Source organism: Acanthochromis polyacanthus, chromosome 2 (assembly GCF_021347895.1).
Source record: "Acanthochromis polyacanthus isolate Apoly-LR-REF ecotype Palm Island chromosome 2, KAUST_Apoly_ChrSc, whole genome shotgun sequence".
NCBI lineage: Eukaryota > Metazoa > Chordata > Actinopteri > Pomacentridae > Acanthochromis > Acanthochromis polyacanthus.
In genome coordinates, this window is record NC_067114.1 from 861,165 (window position 1) to 878,664 (window position 17,500).

At 41.4% G+C, this 17,500-nt stretch overlaps 1 protein-coding gene across 1 annotated transcript in view; it reads right to left on the minus strand.

Annotated features, from left to right (window-relative positions):
- neo1a (neogenin 1a) overlaps nucleotides 1-17,500 on the minus strand; it is a 222,098-nt gene that overhangs the window by 14,527 nt on the left and 190,071 nt on the right. The window contains 6 exon segments of the mRNA XM_051937001.1: nucleotides 194-301; nucleotides 2,368-2,506; nucleotides 8,217-8,449; nucleotides 13,100-13,195; nucleotides 15,290-15,484; nucleotides 15,576-15,686. Of these exon segments, the coding sequence (XP_051792961.1) occupies nucleotides 194-301; nucleotides 2,368-2,506; nucleotides 8,217-8,449; nucleotides 13,100-13,195; nucleotides 15,290-15,484; nucleotides 15,576-15,686 (882 nt within the window).

The window sequence follows — 17,500 nt, forward strand, 5'->3', positions numbered from 1 at the left end:
TGGACAGTTCACACATGTTCCCTGTGTGTAGATCAGTGCTCTGCCTAGCTGTGACTTCATTACTCTGGGTTCAGTGGAGGGTTTGTAGAAAAAAGAAATCAGGAATCAGCGAAGAGCTGTTAGAAAAACGCTCTTAATGGTAAAAACTAGAAAAACAAGTCAAGAGTCTGCAAACCAGAGGAGAGAGGCTCACCAGTGATCTTCCCGTTGGCTTCGGATGGAGGCTGCCAGTTGACGATGATGGTGCGAGGTTTGTTCTCTTTGCTCACCACAGTCACGTCCTTCGGAGAGGAGCTGGGGACTGACGGAAATAAGGAAAGACAAGTCAGAGGAATCCTAAAGGTGTTCAAATTAGTACTCTCTCTTTGTGTGCCTTTCTGTACGCCTACCGTACTAAAAGTGTTCCTGATGCACTAAAAACTACAACCTGTAGCTGATTACTTCCATGTGTCAGTATAAACAGTACATTTAAGTACTTGTGTATGTTTATGACCTTGCAGATCCACCCCTGGCTGGGATGAAGCATAAAAACGGTCTTTTCTGAAGTTAAGAGGCTCCACGTCTTGTTAAAAGTCCAATAAATCTCAGATAACGCATCTCTGTGGAAGAAAATTACTTTCTTGGTTTTAATGTCAGGTTAATTCTGAAGCATCTTTCAGCTCGCCAAGTGCACTTCACAGTGAAGAATGGGCTCTGACAGCTTCCAGCCTGCAGATTTTAATAACTATTAGCTATGCAGCAAAGCAGGAGCCCTGAACAAACACACAGGAGACGATATGGATTCGATACAGGACGAAGAAGGATGTACAATAAGTCTACTCTGGCAGAGAGACACCATGAGTAATTCTAACACCGATGCAGGCAGTTTATTAGTTTAAGTCCAGCTCGTTGAGGGAAAACATCATCATTTATTGTCATCCCACAGATATTGTGGCAAACAGAAGGTCAGAGGAGCAGGTTTATAGTAATGAGTCACAAACACAATGAGTTCTATTAGCTTGAAGCCATAAAAGAGTCAGATGTTGGTTTGTGGCTCCTCAGATCAAGGAGAAAGACGTAAACGAGGAGTTTATCTGAACACAGAGCTGCATTATGGCGCCGTTATCATCATGTTTATTGGTAATCTGAGTTAATCTGATCTGGAGTGTTGCTGTTAGTCTGACTCACAGCAGAGCAGAGCTGAAACCATCAAGAGGATATCACCCAAAGGTTTCCGCAGTTTGACTCCGAGTTAATGCCACTGATAAAGACCTGTCTGGGGTTTAGATTCTACTGATGGGTTTGGTTTAGATTCTACTGATGGGTTTAGATTCTACTGATGGGTTTGGTTTAGATTCTACTGATGGGTTTAGATTCTACTGATGGTTTGGTTTAGATTCTACTGATGGTTTAGTTTAGATTCTACTGATGGTTTAGTTTAGATTCTACTGATGGGTTTAAATTCTACTGATGGTTTGGTTTAGATTCTACTGACGGGTTTGGTTTAGATTCTACTGATGGGTTTAAATTCTACTGATGGTTTGGTTTAGATTCTACTGATGGGTTTAGATTCTACTGATGGGTTTGGTTTAGATTCTACTGATGGGTTTAGATTCTACTGATAGGTTTGGTTTAGATTCTACTGACGGGTTTGGTTTAGATTCTACTGATGGGTTTAAATTCTACTGATGGTTTGATTTAGATTCTACTGATGGGTTTAGATTCTACTGATAGGTTTGGTTTAGATTCTACTGATGGGTTTGGTTTAGATTCTACTGATGGTTTAGTTTAGATTCTCCTGATGGGTTTAGATTCTACTGATGGGTTTAGATTCTACTGATGGGTTTGGTTTAGATTCTACTGATGGTTTAGTTTAGATTCTCCTGATGGGTTTAGATTCTACTGATGGGTTTAGATTCTACTGATAGGTTTGGTTTAGATTCTACTGATGGGTTTGGTTTAGATTCTACTGATGGTTTAGTTTAGATTCTACTGATGGGTTTAGATTCTACTGATGGTTTAGTTTAGATTCTCCTGATGGGTTTAGATTCTACTGATGGGTTTGGTTTAGATTCTACTGATGGTTTGGTTTAGATTCTACTGATGGGTTTAGATTCTACTGATGGGTTTGGTTTAGATTCTACTGATGGTTTAGTTTAGATTCTACTGATGGGTTTAGATTCTACTGATGAGTTTAGATTCTACTGATGGGTTTAGTTTAGATTCTATTGATTGGCCTCTAATATTCCTCAGCTGGTTCCTCTCCTTCCAGCAGGGCTGAAAGAAGTCAGACGTTACTCTGGCCAGCCAGGGACTCAAACACTGCAGGGGTGTTGTTGTTGTTGTGTTGTTGTTATGTTGGTGTTGTTATTTGTGTGTAGCTCCTACTGGTCTCGAAGGTGGTGCCCTGTGCCGTCATGCTCCAGGTGCTGGTCCTCCTTCCTTTGGTCACCATGACGGAGAACTCGTAGAGCGTGTTGGGCTTCAGACCCGTCACCATGTGGTTCAGGCTGGTGGTGTTGGCCATCTGGGGGGAGGAGAAGTTCCATTTTAGGACTGAACAAACAATAAAATCAGACACACAGGATGTGTGCTAACATCAGTTAAGAGCTAACAACGATAAGATTGGAAGACTTAAAGTGTCAACTGAAGTTATGAAGACACTGAATTATCCTTTGGAAAGCAAATGGAGTCCACAGAAGACATGAGACAGGAAGTCCATGAACTCTCTACATCACGCTGAGCTATGCAGAAATAATGGTAACCTAGCAGGAATAAAAAAAGAGTAGATGGTCTAACTGTTGATACGATTACTTCATAGACATCCTGATTGGGTCTTCAGGTGATGGGTTGTGTTTAGGAGGCGTTTGCGTTGGTATAAAAGATGACGGAACGCTTTGTGTAGTCAGTTAAAATCTCCACATTTTGCTCATGTTTCTTCTTACAGGCTGTACTGAACAAACTTTATTCCCATCAGACTGAAGACTGCTGGAAGACTCTTTCTTGAGAACCTTCTGAAGACTCTAAGTTTTGATCCAGAATAGTTTTTTGTAACTACATGTTTGATGAAGCTGCTGATCATCACTGGTCCTTAGCAGGCAGATTGAGTCACAACAAACAAACAAACAAACAAACAAGACAAATAATTCAGGTTGCATCGATGGCTAGAAGTTGAGAACATTCTGTCAACCATGAAGATCAACTGATTTCATGAGTCTCTACAGTAAATAACTCATTAACAGGTATTTTTCTTATCTGTGAGTCTGATCGACCACGGTGGAGTTTTAAATGTCTTGTTTAGTCGAGTCTTGTATCTGTAGAACAGATCTGACTCATATCAGTGGAATGAATGCTCAGACTGGTTTGGATTTCTGTAACCAGTTCCATCAGTCACTGGTGTTCAGTTGGACTGAGTGGTAGAACTTTAACATGCAGGGAGATGAGCACTGGTTAAAATGGACGATCCACTGCAAAAAAAAAAACAAAAAACCCAGGAAGCCACCAGACTGAAGCATCCATTCTTTATGAGGCAGGTTGTTAAGAAAACAGGAACACAAAGTCTCTGAAAAACCTGAAGTTTAGCTTCAGATACGACAAAAACGTAGAAATACTAGTGAAAAGGTGGAGCAAATCAGTGTAGTACATAAAGCTCAGATAATCCAAAACGCGGCATCACATCTTCTCACTGAGGATGGTCCTCTGGTTTTAAAAGCTCTTCTCTGTTTTTAATCTTCTACTGAACGAGCTCCTAGCTATTTGTCCAATATGTTGGTTTGGTTTGGTCCCTTCCAGAGATCCTCTAACTTAAATGTTCTCCAGAGTGGAATTAAAGATGATGCTGTTGGTGACTTTGGTTGTAACATCTGGAAAAACCTTCTGAGGAAATGAAACCTTAAAACTAACTTTCTATTTCTTTTGCTGTTTTGTCTGATGTTTTGTTCTTTAAAATGTTCTATGAAGCACTGAAAGGTGCCTCAGAAATTAAGCTTATTATTGTAGTTTATTATCTTTTAGGGCTCGTGCTTCTAAAATAATTTACTTATCAGATTAATGGTTTTATGGACTTTTGTAATGTACTGACTTGAGTTTCATGAGTATTATTTTTACTCATCTTATTGATCTAAAGCACTTTGAGGTGCTCTTGTACAAACTGATGCCATTATTATTACTATTAATTATTCAAACTTGTTTTCCATTTTTGAAGACTGAAGTGAGACTAATTATAGTAGTTCTAAAAATAAACACCCGTCTGGATGTCTGACAGAGTTCAGCTCACGTTACACACATTGATTAGTGGAACCAGGATCTATTACAGGTTTGTCTAAAACACACATTTAACCGGTTTAAAAGTAACGCAGTCTGGAGGGAGGATGCTGTGAATGTGTGCAGGTCTGGAAAGAGTTTGTTGTTTTGTGCTCATTGGATCAACGAGGACGACTAAAGAGCAGAAGCAGCTCACTGGATACCACAAACTGCTGCAGAATTTCAACAAACACTGAACTTTAAACCATCCTAAAGGTGGACTTTTACTAGTTGGATTAGGTTCATTTTGTCGTTGTATACTATACAATAGTTTTACTTATTTAATCCGACAATTCGAAAAGAGTTGTTTTTACCTTGCTGACATGTTTCGACAGCTTCTGCTGACGCTCTGAGGAAGACAGCAGAAGCTGTCGAAACATGTCAGCAAGGTAAAAACAACTCTTTTCGAATTGTCGGTTTAAATAAGTAAAACTATTGTAGTGGACTTTTACTGCTTTAGCTTCATTTCGGAACCTGATGGACGAACTTCTGGACCTTCAGCTCCACACAGAGAGAGCAGCAAACAAGCTGTAAAACCGACAGGAACAAAACACCACACCAACGTCACGGCAGCTGAAAAATTAAAATCTTTAGTTATGTAAGCGTTTGTCTAGATGTCGGCTGGTCCGGTTGAGCAGAATGAAGGAAGAGAAGCAGCAGCAGTGAGCTTTGCAGCGTCCTATCTCACCAGAGAGCAGATCTCCTCTGGGGGCCGTCAAACAGAGGGCAGTGGGATAGAAAGAAAACACTGAGTCCTGTGGAAACATGCAGCATCCCTTCAATAATGCACCAACCTGTCTGGCTCAGAGAGGCATTAAGGTGAAGCTGTTCCTGTTGCTTCTACAGCTCCAGAACAGCGTGGCTCCATAAATCCAGCAGAACGTACAAGATGAGGCGCTCACAGTCTCTAATAGACTGTTAATATGTTGGGTTTCGTTAATGGGACAGAAACATAATGAGCCTTTAATTACTGTCAGAGCGAGAATCAAAGCAATCTGAGCGTGGAGTCGTCAGCATGGAGCGCTGTGGGTTTACTGCTGCTAATGAATAAAGCAGAAATCTCTCCAGACAAACGGCAGCTTGAAGATCCTAGGACAGAATCCTGCATGCATCGGATCTATTGCCTCTGCTCCTGGTTCTCAGTTTGTCTCGTCCTTGTTGAATAATTGATCAGTGAATGCAGGCCGCTATCGGAGCTCTGCTCAGTCACAGGTCTGCACACATGCATGGGAACGACGACGAGGTGTTTGGAGACGACTGATCATCATAAAGGAGCTGCAGGTCTGGAATCACAAGCTGCATCTCAAACTCCTGATTTCAGGCTCGGCTCACCGTCACTACAAACGTCTCAGCTCTTCACAGAGAACGACACCAGATCTGATGGTCCTTCAGAATATTCCAGAGCTGCACGTTCACTCAACGAAACTACAAAAACCATTGAGTGTAGGAGCAGAAAGGATTCAGCTGCTAATCCGTCTGGTCATCCTCCTCTTCTTCAAGGAGAAATAAATGTGTTTTAACAGTAAGACGGCTGTGCTGACATGCCGTCACACTGGATTATTCTACATTCACTAACTTCACTATGAATCCCAGCATCGGTCAGACTTAGTTTACATTTTCCTACTGAGTTGTGTTTCAGTGTGAGCTAATTACCGTTTGTCGTTACTGTAGTTGTACATAAACTGATCGATATTGTGATGCAGTGATGGCTTTGTTTAGATTTACACCAGAGTTCTGACTGACATCACACCGTAGGAACAGAAGTCTGGTGTAAGTCTAGGACAAAAAACAAGAGAAGAAGTTCTGAAACTGTCTTCTTTTCTATCTGATTTCCAGCCGTTATGTCTAATAAAACACATAAAACCAGGCTTATCGTTGTTCTCCATTAGTTTCAGTATCTGTTAGGATTAAATGCCCATCCAGACTGCAGGATTCACAGGAAACACCACATGTCTGTAATCCAGCCTCCCTGTTTCCCGTTAACCCTCCTACAGATGCTGCTGCTACAGAAACACACAGCAGCCACAGGAACGGCGACGGTTTTCTGTACAAATGCAACCATTTTCAGAGCGGGGATGAGTTTTACTTTTTCAGTGACTAATGGAAGCCCACACCTCCAACTTCACAGCATGGACTCTACTTTCTCTCTGCACAGCGGGAAACCAGACTCATGGCGAGATGAGAAAAAGCTAGTGACTGACAGACTTCTTTATTAAGAGAACATGAGCGTATTTGGCTGCTGGTCGCCATCCAGCTGTTCTAAAGAGAGCAGACTGCTCATACTGGATCCTGTGAACTGATGCTAACTCCACATAAAACAACAGAGTCTGAATATCTGAGTTTAGAGCAGCTCTCTCTCATTACGGCTTCAGGAGTCGACTAAAAGCAGATTATTACTGTGGAACAAACAGCAGCGGTGTGTTGGCCCTGAGCTCTGTGTGAACATTTTATTATCAGCCTCATATGACATTACTTTATATTCCAGCACATCAATACATCTCTGTGGTAACTGCAGGCCTGAAGGAACGCACAAAATCCCACCGCAGTACGACACAATGAACTCCTGTTTTATTAAATAAAAGCGTAAAGTTTGACCACAGGCTGGAGCTGTTCCTGAGTGGATTACACCGACGGATAAACGAGTAGTGGAGCTTAAAAGTACTGAAATAAACACGAAAAAGGTTCGGCAAAACTTCTAACTTATTCAGAGTTTAAGCCTCTGGTTGGAAAAATAAAATAAAATTGAAATCTGGAAAATTACACCCTTTATAATAGAAAGAAAAAAGATTTTTAACTTTCCTGCAGTCCTTGAACAGATCATCTGTCTCATAATGTTTAATTAGGAAACAAATCTAAGTTTAAAGATCACAATATTTCTTTAAATACACAAAAATGAGCTAAAACAAACCATTTGCACGAACCAGATTCTGTAAAAGCTAAAAAATTCTGCATTTCTCGGCACAACCGTGGAGCTGAGAGCGACTCGGCTTCAGGTGACAAAAATGAGGGATTTTTTTAGTTGAAGTCGGCTGAACTGCAGGCGGTGTAAAAATGTAATATCTATAGATTGTAGAGTTTTTATTGATCAGATTGAGTCAGGATGGTGAAACATGTTTTAACACTGACACCTAGAATAATGTGATCAAACAGGGAGTTTGTAAAAACAGTTAATCTGTTATATTCTGTACACTTAGATTTAGATTTTTCTAGTACAAAGCACATTTTTTACATTTTATGCATCGTATACTTTTCTGTTTGTATTTTTAGGGCATATTTACTAATCATGTTTATGTTAGATTTTTTCCTTCTGCTTAAATTTCTAAGACTTGAAAGGAAACAACTGCAGCGTAAGAACCTCAGGATCAATATTATTAGAACACAATAGTTTAATAATAATATTATAATATCAATATTTGTGATTCTGATTCAGCCACAGGGTTTTTCTGACTGACTCAACCTACTGGCATCTAGAAAAATGTTGTACAAGTTGATTCCAGTTTCTTTTAAATTTCACTTTGGTTTTTGTCATTTTTATCATTTATGCCGTCACAGCTGTGCTAAAATAAGAAACTTTATACTGTTACAGCAGCTCCAAAAGAAAAAGTAGAAAACAGTCCAAAATTAAATAAGAAAAAAAAACACACAGAGAAACATTACATACAGACGACGATCTTTTAAAATGCATTATTTTAAAGAAGACTAGATACAAGAGGATGAGGTTTATCAGTTACTGCACAGAAGTAAAAGTATGTTAAGTAATCTGCACAGAAGGCTTACCTGGGTTCTCTCTACTTCAGCCAAAGAGGTGCAGGACTCGATATTTTAATGAAAAATGAGCCAACAGTGAGGAAAAACTGTCTAAAAGTTAAACTGGAGCTGCTTTAGTTGGATTTTCGGCTGAATAAAGACTCATACGAGCAGGAAGCGGCTCTTACCTTGACTTTGGTGTTGGCGGGGATGTTGGTCTTCCATCGCACCGTGTAGTAGCGGTTATCTGTGATCTTCTGGCTCTTGGGCAGCGAGTTGTCGGCCCAGGTCACCTTGATGGTGTCGTGGCTCAGCACCGAGGCCTGAACGCCCACAGGAGGCATCATGGGGGTGGGGTCTGGTACTGGGGTGTATGGAGCATGGAAGAGTTCGTACAGGTCAACATCGGGGTCCATGGGGTCTGCACACCAGGCAGTAAACCCACATGCATGCACACAAATTAAAATGACCAAAATTAAAGGAAAACGAGAAGCGTGGTGAGGTCAGACAAAACAGGATGCAGGGAGGGAACGCAGAGGAGAAAAACAAGGTTAATGCGTTAAAAATGGAAGGATTGGAGGACGATGGTGAGGGAGGAGGAAGGAAAGGTGATGGGAGAGCGACAGGGATGGGATTGGGAAGAAAGAGAGAGAAGATTCTATTAGAAAAACAGACAGACTGACCTCTACAACAGGACGCGTCTATAAAGAGGCTACTGCTCAGTGTGGTGTTCTATCAGTAGCTACTACAGAGACAGGCAGAGGTACTCTATTCCTCAGGAAATAAAGACTACAGCAAATGGAAAACTAGAGAGGAAGCAGAACATTTCAGAGTTACACATGAACTGGATCTTTTCAGACAGAGATGTGTTTATGGACGTTTACATCACGGAGCTTTTCACAACGTTTGAATGTAAAGTGGACGAGGCGAGGCGGGAGGATATCTGCTGCTCACAGGACAGCGCTACGTTCAGGGACGCTGAAGAGAGGAAACGGAGGCTTTTGAATGAGGAGGCTGCAGGAGAGGCCGTGGATTTGTACTGTCTGTACAGTAGATCATCAGCTCTAAAGGGAAAAAGCTTCCAGTGAAAGGCTGGACGTCACGCTTTCACTTCCAGTCACTCTCCATACGGGATAACAACGAACACCCGCCGTCCTCCAGCCGCAGTCTGACAATAATAAAGATGTACAGAAACTAACAATGAAGCCTGGCTGTTCCTCTCCTGCTGCTGCAGATTTTAACTCGTATAATACTAATATTCTCATATTATTTCTGCTGATATTTCTCATCTGATGAGCCTTTTTCACATCCACAGAAACGTTAATGATGTCCCTCCAAAAGAACTAAATAACAGGAAAACTCTCTTTTAAAATGATGCTTTACATAAAGACATTCAGTATTCTGTCACTTAATTATATCTGGATTGTAGTTGCATAAAAACAGTTGATTTAAATCTTTTTATGTCATTTTATATTCTAATGTATAGTATATACAGTGCCTTTATAAGAACTATTGACCCACCTTAGAGGTTTTATCTTTCTTTGCTACACTCAGTATAATTAGATTTTTTAGAAAAGAATTTACAGAAAAAGACTCATGTCAACATGAGAACAGGTTTCTGCAAAGAAAAGGCAATTAATTGAAAATATGAAATGTAAATGAAGTGATTGCATCAGAATTGATCCCCCTTCAAGTCAGTATTTAGTAGATTCACATTAAATCAGAATTACAGCAATTACAGGAACACATTCACTGCACTAAATAAACTCTATTTTAATAATTGTTTTAACCAGCTGGACCCGTGTTAAATTAGGCGAGTGTCTAACATCACATTTTATATCTTTAGTCAGCCGACTTTACTGCCCAGAAATCTGTTTTCACTTTGACATAAAAGAATCTTTGAAAAAAAGAAATCTTGTCAAAAAATGTAAAACTTAGCATGACTCAGCAATAAAAAAAACACTTCTACGTGACATGAATATTTTTTATATAGATTAGATTATAGAGATTATGATGTCTACTTTGGCTCATTCAGCAGAAATCTGGATTCACTTTGACAGTAAAGAGTCTTTTTTGGTAAATTCTCGCCAAAAAAGAACAGTTAAATTTAGCACACTTCAGTGTTTAATATAATTTATTCAGAAAAACTTCCACGGGAGTGAATACGTTTTTATAAACAGCAACATCACTCTAAAACAGACCAACAGATTTGGATGAAATTTCCAGTGAAGCTCAGAAATGACACAAGGACCAAGTGATCAGATTCTGGCGGTGATGCAGCTTATAGTCTGGATCCATGGATTAGTTAAAGATTTCTGTATCGTTGCCAGATAGCGGCACGGCGTCACTGTAACCATGACAACAAGGAACAACCGACCCATGATCCATCAATTCCCGCTGCCCGCTACATATTTAGGTCACGTGATTCAGTATCCGTACATAATGTACACGTGCAGAACACACGCCTGTGCTCTGAGCAAGATCATTTTATATTTAAGATTTCATCCGTTGGAAACGATACAACGACCGAGCCGCCTTGGAGGAGTAATAAACTGGACAAACAGTATCCAGCAGGTCGCATAGCAACACCCGTTTCTTAATTGCGTGTTCATGTAATGGTGACAGTGTTTATCTGAGCTGCAGGGTTTCATAAAGCTCCGTTAGTTTGTGTCTGCTGGAGGCCGACACACTGAAGACAAACACTTCTAGACGGCCTCCAGGTTTCTGCTACCGGCTCTGTCCCTGGTTTGGTTGGAGATTGGAGGAAAAAGCTTTGACCGGTCACCCGTGATGCTTGTCCTCGTCGTCGACCACTCGTTGGTCGCCGGTTCTCCACCTCACTCCGTCTGACACCTCTTTGTGCACTGCTGCCCTCATTACGTTCCCCAGCCTGAGCCTGGATGTGGTTATGGAGATGCTTGAGGTTTTGGAGTGGCATGTGGGCCGAATGTCTTTAAAGGCTTCGAAGAATTCTCTCTTCAGTATTTATAAGGCTGCAGGAGAAGAGGCCAGCTTGTCCTTGTAGAGAAAACATTTTTTATCGATACAACATGGATGAAATACCTCATTTTCCTGCTTTTCAGAGAACACGTCATGTTATTATAAAGCATTCAGCCTCGCGCTCTGAGCACAAGTTCACCAAGTTCTTCCCAAGTTTTTTTTTAAAGTAAAAGTACTATGTAGGTCAGCTCGTCTTTTTAATCCCGACTTGAACAAACTGGCAGGAAGGGAACGCGCCCCCGAGGATTCAGCGGCAGACGATGGTGGTGGGCTTTGGTTCTGCTTTGAGAGGAAGCGTTTGGATCTGACGAAGGGTTGCCAAAGCCACCACAGGGGGTCTGCAGCGATATGCATGAGTGTGTGTGGAGGATGTGAGGAAGCGGAGCGTCATGGAGAGACGTGTACAGTATGACAGTGTGCTGCTGTGTGTGTCGGCGTACCCCCCCTCCAAGCATGTTGACGTGATTCATGTCATCCAGCATCCCACCCCTCTAAAGCGCGGCGCTGCTGCAGAGACAAACCGGAGTGATCAAGGCTGAGCGGGGGGGCGGGAGGCTGGCTGGGAGAGGAGGCGTGTTCAGACCACATCCTGGGAACCCCGGGGAGCAGAGCTGGTGTCTTCTGACTCTGTCACACCACGCTGTGTGAACTCAGGCTGAGTGGCACTTTCAGATCATCTGTCACCACTTTGGAGCTTCTCTTCTACCTCTAATTGTTAACAGGCTGTGATCTGAGGCTTAAAGAATGAAATGATTGCGTTCGTATTCAGTTTAAATCACCGACGTCGGCTGATATTCACTAAGTCCTTAAATGTTACTAAAATCAACAAACACTTTGATTTAGACGCCCTTAAAAAGTTGGTGATGGAAAACTTCCACCATCCAAGAAGCCTGTTCTCCTTGTGTTTTAATAACCAGGACAAACATTCACTGAGTGGCACTTTCAGATCATCTGTCACCACTTTGGAGCTTCTCTTCTACCTCTAATTGTTAACAGGCTGTGATCTGAGGCTTAAAGAATGATGTGATTGTGTGGCTGGCAGCTAAAAACAGAGCTGTCCATATTCTGCTTCATTCACTGAGGCCGATATCTGCCAAAAACATTTTGAGTAAAAGTTGGTTATAAAAAACTCATCCCTGCTCTCAGACGGACGCTCGGCATGAAATGATCCTGAAGGCCACACAGATCTACCATCTGAAAAGCCCCTTTGTTCTAATATTCAGGACGAGGAATCAAACAATGTGTTTTTTTTAGGGCCAGCGCCGATTATCAATAATCAAGAAAGGATAATATAACCGATAGAAGTTCTAACAGCACGTGATAGCAGAGAACCTGTCATCCATAACTAGACTTCTTCATTATTAACGGTGACTGTAAGAGGAGCCAGACGGGTGTTTTTATGGTCGATGGAATAATAATCGCCCTGAACACCTCACAGAGAGGCAACACCAACCAAAACATGAACTGAAGAAGCCTCTTGGATGGGAGGTGAAACGTCTTAAAGTCCAGAGGATTGATCTAAACTACTGTGGATGACCATGACCTGATGAATGAGAACCAACACAGCAGCCTCCACCTCATACCTTCAGATCATCCCAGTCAGAACGTTTGGCTTTAAAACATCCTCCAGTAATCTTTCTAGCCACATTTTACAGCCAGAAAATCTGCTCCTGTGTTCCAATAATCAGATAATCGGTAATCTTTGGGGTGAAATTGGACGGTTTGATCATCTGATGAAAAAAGAGAGAGTGAAGAAGAGAAGGAGAGCTAATGAGAGCAGCCAGCCGCCCGGTGGCCGATTGTCTCCTCTGTCATTTAGAGTCCACACACATTCAGTGTGATAATGATGTGAGGCTGGAGGAGCACAGATAAATGTCAGTCCTTTTCTCTTTGGGTGAGTGACTGCACGCTGAGAGGACCGTCTCTGAGTCCCATCATCAGTAGACGCCGGTATTAGGATTAAATGCAACAAGTATTCAATTCTTACTCTGAAATGCATCCAAGCGTAAGCAACCTGCTGTGTTTTTATGCCAGAAAACATCAGATTTATGCGTATTTGTGCGTTCCGTACCCGACTGCGGCCTGGTGATGGCGCTCTCGTACACAGGAATCCCTTCGCCCACGTTGTTGAAGGCCTTCAGAGTGATCACGTAGTGAGAACTGGGGTCTGATGGAGATAAAAAGCAGAGAGAGATGAAGTGATGCAGTCATGTAATCAAACCAAAACTCTGGAGACTCTCCACTCATAATTGTGATATTAGCAGAGAGAGGATGTGAACACAATCACTCCTCTCACTGTGACTGTAATGAACACTTCAATTATGCCTACAGAGAGATTTCTGCAACACTTTCCTCCTCTAAATGTCCAAATCTCTGCATTTCCTGTGATTATTGTGAAACTCTAATCCACTTCCAGAGCCCCTTCCTGTGATTACCGCCACAGGTGATCAATTAATAAAGAGACTGACTACAGCAACACAAGAGGAACAAAAACTATCACTCCCTCGGCTTTTATTAAGGAACAATCTTGAAATTGCCACTAAATTAGTTTCTCTGAGGTTAAGGAGAGAGAAAAAGGCACTCGACCAAAATGAACGTTGAAGAAAAGAGATGAGACTTAATGCTGAGGTTTCCTTTGGATAAATGACAGAAAAGAGCTAAAATCACCAGAACCACTTTGTTTTATTCAAATATTATGACCTTTAATGATGGTGTCCCCATTAGGCCAATCTGTGTAATTAGCGGCTGAGGGAAGCTCATTCATTTCCTAAATATTCTCTGTGGGGTTCAGACTGACTGTCACATCAGATAAATCACATTTTAAACGTCAAAACCTGCCAGTGGGTTTCAAAGGTCTTTAAAAAACTCGACAAACAAACCTCTGACGTTCACTACAAATAGCAGCTTATTCCATCTGTGGGGACACCTGCAGCTAAAGCTCACATGATGCAGAAAATACAGACATTAATCTGAGAAACGCCTCGTTATTAGAGCAGCAAACACATGTTGCTGTTAGCTCTGTCTGAGCAAATTAAACATGTAGTGTGAGGTGGCTGTCAGCGCTGATGTCAGGGTTTTACGTCACATGAAGAGAGCAGACACAGTAGCTCTGTTTGTCCAAAGCCTCCTCATGGCACAGAAAGTAATCAGACACGTTTGGTATTCTTTCTACAATTTTATTTAAGCCTCAAACACTCTAAATCTGTCACTGGGATTGAAAGACACGTTATATTTGATAAAAAATACAAAAATTACACCAGGTATCAGAATCAGAAACTGTAAAAACATTTGAACTCTCCCACAGTCCTTGAACTACTCGTCAGTGATGTTCTGTTCTCTGAATTGTCGAATTTCCAACTTTACGACGGTTCTTGAACTACTCATCTGTGACTTTCTGTTCTCTCAGGAAACCGAAATAAACTCAAACTTAACAGTGTGACATTCCAACAGAATCCTGGTATTCTACATACTGCAGTTAAAATGGGCCAGAACTGAACCATTTGCTCCAAATAGATTCAGGGATTTTCAGGCTGAGCTGCAGGCTGTGTTTACACAGAACTGTAAAAAATAACATCATATGTAGAATGCGTCATCATTTTTTAAAGTGTTGGTAACACGTGTGAGCAGCAGGAAACACGTAGAACACGCCGATTCCATGTTTTCTGGAAAACTGAACCAAATCTGCCTTGAAATCAGAATATTTCACCAAATGCACAAAATATTTAATCGAATATTTAAACTGTTTACGAAAACATCATTCTGTAAAATCTAAAAAATCTGCACTTCTCTGCTCAACTGTAAAAACTGTGAACCAGGATGAAGTGCAGGCGGTGTTCACAGAGCTACAGAAATAAAACGAAAACCTAATTAATAAAATAACCACAGTATGTTAATCACTGTGCCCCAGTGCTGCTAAAAAGTCCATGTTCATCTCAGGTTTTTACTTAAAAAATATCATTGAAATTTCACTTTTGTTTTTATGATTCTATATTATGATGTATGCCGTCAGAACACATCTGTGAGTTCTTCTTCATGGTTGTACTGATTCTACAGAGGTGCAGGACTTTAGATTGGAGTGAAAAATGAGCCCACAGTGATGGAAAAGGAGCAAAAACTTCTTTTAGAGGGTTAGCTAAACGTTAATATTTACTGACCCGTGTCATCATCCAACCAACAGAAGGAGACAGATCAGTGAGTAAAGATACCAAATCCATATCTAAGACAAACTGGGTCAAACCAAACAGAAGGAGGATGTTCCTACCGAGGTTCTCGATGGTGTAGTAGCGCTGCTTGTAGTCCACTTTGATGGTCTGGGCGTGGGGGCTGCCGATGCCGTAGCCGATGGAGTAGCCTCGGACCACGATGTCCTGGTTCTCAGGCGGCGTCCAGCTCACCACGATGCTGTTGACCAGCGGCCGGACGTGCAGGGAGCTGGGCTGGTCCGGAACACGGGATTCTGGTGAGCAAAACGGGGAAAAACTGATCAAAATCTGGGGACAAAATGAGAAAGAAAAAGCAAAACTAAATTGTAGATGTGGTGCTTTTACCGTCCAGGTCGCTCTCAAACGTCTCCACTGCCATCCACTCGGTTGCCGGTCCGGTTCCGTTCACCGTCATGGCCGACACCCGGAAAGAATACTCGGTTCCTCTCTCCAGACCTGCACAGGAACAAGCAGAGCGTTTAGAGCAGGGGTGTCCAACATGAGGCCCGTGGTCCAAAAGTGGTCCTCCAGAGGGTCCAATCCGGCCCTCAAAGTGTAAAAATTACAGAGAAGACATTAACTGCAGGTTGTAAATGAGTAAAACTATAAATTTAAAATCATTTCTAGACCATGACAAGTTGTTTGGATCAGAAAGTAAAATATTAGATTGTTCTTTGTTCTTTTGTGTCTCGTTTTTGTAATATTTTGTCGTTTTCTTGTCTTTTTTGTATGACTTTTGTCGTTTGTCTATTTTTGTGTCGTTTTGTTTCGAGCTTTTGTCATTCTCTTGTCTAATTTTTGGCATTTGTCCATTTTTGTGTCACTTTTGAACTTTTTTGGGTAATTTTTTCGTCTCTCGTGTTTCATGTTGTTTGTCTCATGTTTCCTTTTTGTCTCACTTGTGTTTTTTGTCGTTTTATTCCTTTTTTGGCATTTTTTGTCTCGATTGTGTCCATTTTTGTCACTTTCAAACTTTTTGTGTCATTTTGTTTCTCGCTTTTGTCTTTTTGTGTCTCATTTTTGTAATATTTTGTCTTGTTTTAGTTGTTTTTTTGTCTCTTTGTGTCTGACTTTTGTCATATTGATAATAAAGTAAATCCTCTGTAGTTCAGTTCCAGGTGACTAAATGTTGTGTTACTTTGTAGACACTCTGTGACCTGGAAGTTGTAATGTGGAAATGATAAACTGAGGATGAATGCTGATGAAATTCTACTTATTTTTCTTCATAAATTTCAGGTTGTTCATGATGTTTTGTAAAAAGAGAATTCATTAAATGTGAAAATTTTTGCACTAAAACAAAGGAACCATCAGGAGTTGTGGTTATTTATTGGTTATCATGCTCTGGTTTTACTGGTTTTACGGGAGATCAGACTGGACTGAATGTGGAATCTGGACTAAGATGAGTTGGACCCTCCTGGTTTAAATCCAGCTATAGCTGCTCTGAACCTTCAGGTTCCTCTCTCCAAACCTGCACAGGAACAAGCAGAACATTTAAACCCAGCTATAGCTGCAGTAAAAGCTCCTTCATTAAAACTTCTCTCACTTTCTGGGCTCTGATCTTATCTAGAATTTACCGACGCTCTCCACTCGGACGGTCAATCAGACTTTGTAAGAGCAGTAGATATTTGGAAAGCACAAATATTCTGAGCAGATGTCCAACATTTCTGTCACAGTTTAAGGAGGACATCTATGCTTCTGCAGAGGGAGGGATCAGGAGAACGCTGCTGTTAACTTTCTGTTCCAGTGACTGAGGTTTACTTTCCACCTGTGCACAAGAAACTCTGCTGCCAGAAAAACATTCGCCTTTAAGAAGAGTCAGAGTAAAACATTAAGGAGCTTTAGAGTCCAGGTTCATTCATATTTTAGCGTTCTTCAGACCTCGCCTCTCCGCAGGGTGCCGTTTTGGTATTCAGAGAGGAGTGGGACGCCTGCTGACAAACCGTTCGTTGCTGTATTAATTTGCTGTAAATTTTTTCATCATCGTCACATTGTCCCATTTGCACGCTACATGCTAATTCTGCCGTCTTTTCTGAGCCGGCCTTGGGGGATCTTCTGAAGGCTGCCTCACCATCCGTGCCTCTGAGGCTACATCTTCTCCTTCTAAACGCCTCTGAACCAACAAACACCGCTGTGTTTCACCCCCCACAATGTTCCCAAAATCTACTTTTAAGTGTGTATTCTCTTTGATGCGGCGCTCAGCGTGACGCCGGGACACTTGAAAGTTGCTGAGACATCCAATAATAATCACCACTGCTCGGTTTCTGGTGATG